Source organism: Orcinus orca, chromosome X (genome assembly GCF_937001465.1).
Source record: "Orcinus orca chromosome X, mOrcOrc1.1, whole genome shotgun sequence".
Lineage (NCBI taxonomy): Eukaryota > Metazoa > Chordata > Mammalia > Artiodactyla > Delphinidae > Orcinus > Orcinus orca.
Genome location: NC_064580.1, coordinates 90,840,878 through 90,848,017, shown reverse-complemented (window position 1 = coordinate 90,848,017; position 7,140 = coordinate 90,840,878). Strand labels below are relative to the sequence as shown.

Here is a 7,140-nt window from a genome sequence, read left to right as displayed (position 1 = left end):
CATTCTCCAATTACATTTTAATTAGAGCAGTTCAGGACTTCTGGCTGGCAGTTATCCCAGGAAAAGACCCTTCGGTGAGTGATTCTTAACCTTCTCTGGGTCATGAACTCCTTTAAGAATCTGATCAAAGTTGTAGAATTTTTCCCTAGAAAAATACACAGATTAACATATTCACAAATTACTATATACAATTTCTGAGGTTTCATAAACCACCAATCCTATTCATAGACTCCAGGCTCAGAACCTTCTTCCACAGACCTTAAAGGACCTTGGCTAAACAGAGCCATGTTGAATCTCCTTAGAGGTGAAGTGGGTCTGGGAAGGACTACTCATTGCTTGGAAGGCTGAATTTGATATCAGAGGTTCCTGTGTCCATTAGGCTAGACTGCCAAAATCTATGAAAGGAAGCCCTCATGCTTGTTACTTTAAATTTTTTGGTTCAACAAGTATTATCTATGTAGAGTTCATTTTATTCCAGGCTAGGACCTGAGAAATCAGCAGTGAACAAGACAAAAATGGAGCTTGCAGGCTAGTGGAGGATACTGACATTAAACAAAGCAAAATACATGAATAGAAGTATTGTAAATTGTAAATGTTAACAAAAGAAACAATCAAGGAGTTGAGATAGAGTTATAGGAGGCAAGGATGGAGGAAATTATTCCTGATAAGAAGGTGAGAGTTATCTCTGCAGTGACTCCAGTGATTATATCAAAAAAATATCAGATTTGACCAAAAAATGAGGAGATTCTACAAACAACTCTCTTTTCTGAGAATAAGCAACACTGTTTCTTGGTGTGCATGAAGATAACCCAGAGAGTTAAGGAAGTCGCTAAGAAGAGTGTGCTGGGGATGCTCTAGGAAAAGACTGAATGCTGAGGTGATTTACAATCCAAAGGGTTTTGATTTGCCAAGAAGTAAATGAACCTCATGGATCAGAACAACAACCTCCCACCTTATGCCCAGGGCCTGGCCTTCCCTCAGGGTACCATGACTCCTAGAATCCCTATCTTTAGTCTAATGATGCCTTATGGCACAGGACTGACTCCACAGCCTATTCAGAACACCAATAGTCTGTCTTTATTGGAAGAGCAGCGAAGACAGCAGCAGCAACAGCAGCAGCAGCAGCAGCAGCAGGCGGCAGTGGCAGCCATTCAGCAGTCGACGTCCCAGCAGGCAACCCAGGGAGCCTCGGGCCAGACACCACAGCTTTTCCACTCACAAACTCTTAACGACCGCACCCTTGCCGGGCACCACTCCCCTGTATCCCTCCCCCATGACCCCCATTACCTACCCCTGCCACGCCAGCCTCAGAGAGCTCTGGGATTGTGCCGCAGCTGCAAAATATTGTATCCACAGTGAATCTTGGTTGTAAACTTGACCTAAAGACCACTGTACTTCATGCAGGGAATGCTGAATATAATCCCAAGTGGTTTGCTGCTGTAATTATGAGAATAAGAGAGCCCCGGGCCACTGCACTGATATTCAGTTCTGAGAAGATGGCGTGCACAGGAGCCAAGAGTGAAGAACAGTCCAGACTAGCAGCAAGAAAATATGCCAGGGTTGTACAGAAGTTGGGTGTTCTAGCTAAGTTCTTGGACTTCAAGATTCAGGACATGGTGGGGAGCAGTGATGTGAAATTCCCTATAAGGTTAGAAGACTTTGTGCTTACCCACCAACAGTTCAGTAGTTATGAGCCAGAGTTATTTCCTGGTTTAATCTACAGAATGATCAAACCGAGAATTGTTCTCCTTATTTTTGTTTCTGGACAAGTTATATTAACAGGTGCTAAAGTCAGAGCAGAAATTTATGAAGCCTTTGAGAACATCTACCCTATTCTAAAGGGTTTCAGGAAGACAACGTAATGGCTGTCATCTATTCCTGTCTCCCCCATCCACTTGTTTTTTAATTTTTAAAAACATATTTATTGGAGTATAATTGCTTTACAATAATGTGTTAGTTTCTGCTTTTTTTTTTTTTAACAAATCAGTTTTGGTACATTTAGTGGTGTTGTGGATGGCCCCATGTGATGAGAGGATGGATGTTCGGTTGTAGGTTGCAGCATGAAGTGAAGCTCTCCTGCATGTGTACCCCATAAGAATGCCAGGAAGGGGTATTATTTCTGCACAGAGAACACTGAAGTGTTACTGTAAGTTGCTCGAACTGGGCTGCTATTCGGTCAGAGCTGCCCATTTATTTATATTTAGATTTTAAACACTTACTGCTGTTGACAAGTGGGTTTAAGGGACAAAACTTTAAGTGTTAAAGCCACCTCAACAATTGATTGGACTTTATTTTGTTTAATTTCTTCCCTATAAACCACAGTTTTTATATTTCTACAGAAAAGTAAAAGTCTTTTTTAAAAGTGTTGTTTTCTAATTTGTAACTCCTAGGGGTTATTTTTGTGCCACATTCCACCTTTTCAGTATTGCAGGACAGAATAGAAATGTATTAATGAAAACAAATGGCTGTACATATTTTTCTTCCTTCAGAGTACTCTGTACACTAAATGCTGTTTATAAAATTAAAAAAAAAAAACAAGGTGAGAAAAAATCTCCTGAGGAAGAGATCCTCATGCTGAGATCTAGGGAGTTTGCCTTGAGAAAAGTCAGTGGGGAGCACTATAAATGGAAAGAACAGCATACATAATGACCTTGAAATAGGAAAGGGACTGCCTTGTTTAAGAAAGTGAGAAAAAGACCAGTGTGCATGAAGAAGAGTACATGACGTGGAGAATGGCAGAAGATGACGGTGTCGAATTATAAAGAGGTGCAATCATGCAGGGCCTTAACAGGTCATGATACCTGACTCTGAATTTTATCCAAAGTGTAATAGAAAGTTATCGAATAGATCTATGTAATAAGTAACATGATTTATTTAACAGTTTTAAAAATCACTTTGCTAAGTGGAGAATGAATTAGATGAGGCAAGAATGGAACCAGAGAGACCAGTTGGGATTCTGTTGTAGTGACTCATGTGTGGCTTGACTAAGATAGTGTCAGTAGAAGTCAGAGGTGGATTCCAGATATATGTTGGCACTACAATTGGCATGATTGACTGGTGTATCTGTTTCAGGGAAGAATAAGGCAAGAGGAAAGCAAATCAAGGTTTCAGAGCAAGGAATCAAGGAATTCATAAGTTTCTGGCTAGAAAAATTGTGGATGGATGCTGATGCTATTAACTGGAATGGGGAAGATTGTGGATGGGAAGCAAGTTTGGTAGAAAAAAAACAATAGTTTCACTTTTCAACATGTTGTTTGATATTACTACGAGATATCAAAGTGGAAATTTCAAATGGACAGCTGATATGAAAACCTGGAAATACAAATTTGAAAATCATCAACATCGGATGGTAATTGAATCCATGAGAATTGATGAACATTGCTAGGGAGAGAATGTAGCAAGAGAAGAGGGTCCATAAAGAGAATGGAAGAATGCCAACATTTAGAGTCAGTTATAGGATGAGAAGCCAACAAAGGAACCAGAGGTAGAGCAGTAAGCCGAGGGAGGAACAAAAAACAGGAAAGACTAGTGTTACAGAAGCTACTATGGACTGAATTGTGTTCCTCCAAAATTCATATGTTGAAACCCTAACCCCTTACGTGATTGTATTTGGAGACAGGGTCTTGAGTAAGTAAGTTAAGGTTAAATGAGGTCAAAAGGGTAGGGCCCTAATCTAATAGGATTGGTGTCCTTATAAGAAGAGGGAGAGATACCAGAGATCGTTCTCTCTCTCTCTCTCTCTCTCTCTCTCTCTGCATATGTACATATATATCTCCACATGAAGACACAGTGAGAAGGTGGCCATCAGCAAGCCAGGAAGAGAGTCCTCACCAAAACTCAAACCATGTTGGACCTTGATCTTGAACATCCTAGCCTCCAGAACTGTGAGAAATAAATTTCTGTTGTTTAAGCCACCCAGTGTATGGTATTTGTTATGGCAGCTTGAGCTGACTAATACAGAAACAATGAGGAGAATATTTCAAGAAGAAAGGAGTGCTGTTGAGGAGTCAAGTAAAATGAAAACAAAGCAGTGACTGCTGAACTTGGCAATACTGAGGTAATTATTGACCTTGGGAAGAACAGTATCTCAAGAACTATGATGGAGATGGAAGCTGGAAAATTGTGGACTGAGGAGAGATGAAGAGGTGAGGATGTGGAGACATCAACTACAGACAACTGGGTTGGGAAGTTTTGTTGTAAAGGGAATCAGAGAAGCAGAACAGTGGCTGAAGGATGACCTAGATTCAAAACTTTTTTTCTTTAAAAGAATGGGACTAGTATAAGAGGTTTATGCTGATAGAAATGATTGCATGGAAACAGAGAAATTGATACAAAAGAGAGAGGGAATAACTAAGTCAAAGAGCAAGTTTCTTAGGAGGTAAGAGGGATAACCTTCAAAGCGTATGTGAGATATTGGCCTTTGGTAAGAGGATGAATGCTTACTCAGTTGTAAGAGAAAGTAAGAGGAAAACATGGGTGAAAGTACAGATAGGATTGTAGACTTGTTGGTGGAAAGAAGTGAGAGTTTTCTGTAATGGTTTCTATTTTCTCAATAAAATAAAAATCAAGGCCAACAGATGGGAGTGAAAGTAAAGGAGGAGATATGGGAGGCTTGATGAGAGAGAAAAAGGTTTGAAATAGTGTCCATGTGAAGACACAAAGTGCAGCCTCCCAGAGAAACATAGTGGCATCATCAGGCAGAGTTAGGCCAGGCCACATTCTGGTTTTTGATCTGGGGGCTGGTTACAGAGTATGTTTACTTTGTGAAAATTCATCAGTCTGTACACAAAATACTTTTTGCACTTTTTTGTTTATATGTTATATTTTATTTTAATTTTATGGAAAAAACACCCTTCTACCTGAAAATTAGAAGAAAAAATAAATCTTTCCTACCTATGTATCACCTGGTTTCACTTGTTTCCTTTAGATTTCATGGTCAAAAATTACAACCTCTCTTGCATATGCATTTATTGCACTTGTCCCTCTCTCCCATCATCAAAATGCTAGCTGAAACCTGTCATTCACCTTCTCTGTGCCTGCCTTCAAGCAAGAAAAGTTTGCTGGAGAAAAAATCTCACAACTGAGTCAACTAGTTCAATTTTAAATCCATGACCTCGGACTTCAAACTCACACCTAACTGCCTGTTGATGCCACTGTTATTATGTCAATGCCACAGTGTCTTGATTACTGTGGTTTTATAGTGAGTTTTGAAATTAGAAAGTGGGAGTCTCCAACTCTGTTTTCCTTTTTCAGGAGTGTTTTAACTATTCTGGGTCCCTTGCATTCCCATATCAATTTTAGTGTCAGCTTGTCAATTTCTGTTTTTAAAAATAGGCAGCTATGATTTTGATAGGGATTGTGTTGGTTCTGTAGATCAATTTGGGGGGTATTGCCATCTTAACATTATCTCCTAATCCATGAACATGGGGTGTCATTCCATTTATTTAGATCTTTATTTTAATGATGTTTTGTTGTTTTCTATGTATATGTCTTGAACTTTTGTTAAATTTATTTCCAAGTATTTATTCTTTTTGATGCTGTTGTAATTTCCTGTTTGGATTATTTGTTGCTAATGTATAGAAATACAACTGATTTTTATATATTGATTTTATATTCTTCAATCTTGCTGAACTTGTTTATTAGTTCTAGTAGTGTTTTAATGGATTCCTTAGGATTTTCTATATTCAAGATCATGTCAGCTGTGAATAGCGATAATTTTACTTCTTCCTTTCCAATCTGGACACATTTTATTTCATTTTCCGGCCTATTTGTCCTGGTTAGAGCCTCAAAGACAATGTTAAGTAGAAGTGAGGAGAATGGACACCCTTGTCTTGTTCCTGATCTTAGATGGAACGCTTCCAGTCTTTTACCATTAAGTATGATGCTGGCTGTGGGGCTTTCACAGATGTCCTTTATCAAGTTGAGGAATTTCCCTCCTACTCCTAGTTTCTTAAGTGTTTTTTTTTTTTTTTTCCTGTACGCAGGCCTCTCACTGTTGCAGCCTCTCCCATTGTGGAGCACAGGCTCCAGACACGCAGGTTCAGCGGCCACGGCTCACGGGCCTAGCCGCTCCGCGGCACGCGGGATCTTCCCGGACCGGGGCATGAACCCGTGTCCCCGGCATCGGCAGGCGGACTCTCAACCACTGCGCCACCAGGGAAGCCCTCTTAAGTGTTTTTTATCAATGAAATCTGACAATCTGCCTTTTAACTGGGGCACTTAGACCAGAGGTCGGGAAATTATGGCCTGTAGGCCAACTCCAGCCCAACCCACTGGCAGTTTTTGTAAATAAAACGTTACTAGAACAAAGTCAGGCTTATTCTTTCATATATTACCTATGGCTATTTTCATGCTACAACAGTAGAGTTGAATAATTCAGACAAACACTGTATGCCCTTCAAAATCTAAACTATTGGGAGGAGCTTCAAAATGGCAAAAGGGTAAGACGTGGAGATCACCTTCCTCCCCACAAATACACCAGAAATACATCTACATGTGGAACAACTCCTACAGAACACCTACTGAAAACTGGCAGAAGACCTCAGACTTCCCAAAAGGCAAGAAACTCCCTACGTACCTGGGTAGGGCAAAAGAAAAAAGAAAAAACAGAGACAAAAGAATAGGGATGGGACCTGCACCAGTGGCAGGGAGCTGTGAAGGAGGAAAAGTTTCCAAACACTAGGAAGCCCCTTCAGGGAGGAGATTGCAGGTGGCAGAGGGGGAAAGCTTCAGAGCCGCGTAGGAGAGCACAGCCACAGGGGGGCGGGGGGCAAAGAGGAGAGATTCCCGCACAGAGGATCAGTGCCGACCGGCACTCACCAGCCCGAGAGGCTTGTCTGCTCCCCCGTGGGGACGTGCGGTGCTGCGAGCTGAGGTCTGCTTTGGTTGGATCGCAGGGAGAGGACTGGGGTTGGTGGCGTGAACACAGCCTGCAGGGGGTTAGTGCACCACGGCTAGCCGGGAGGGAGTCCGGGGAAAAGTCTGGAGCTGCCAAAGGGGCAAGAGACATTTTCTTGCCTATTTGTTTCTTGGTGCACAAGGAGAGGAGATTAACAGAGCCACTTAAAGGAGCTCCAGAGACAGGCACGAGCCACGGCTATCAGCGCAGACCCCAGAGACGGGCATGAGATGCTAAGGCTG

General features: G+C 41.4%; 1 protein-coding gene across 1 annotated transcript; it reads left to right on the top strand.

Annotated features, from left to right (window-relative positions):
• Positions 1 to 781: 781 nt before the first annotated feature.
• On the top strand, positions 782 to 1,884 carry LOC101288380 (TATA-box-binding protein-like). The gene is given in 3 exon segments (XM_033417461.2): positions 782 to 1,224; positions 1,226 to 1,287; positions 1,289 to 1,884. Coding segments are annotated over 3 exon segments (942 nt in total). The 5' UTR covers positions 782 to 918; the 3' UTR covers positions 1,863 to 1,884.
• Positions 1,885 to 7,140: the final 5,256 nt, after the last annotated feature.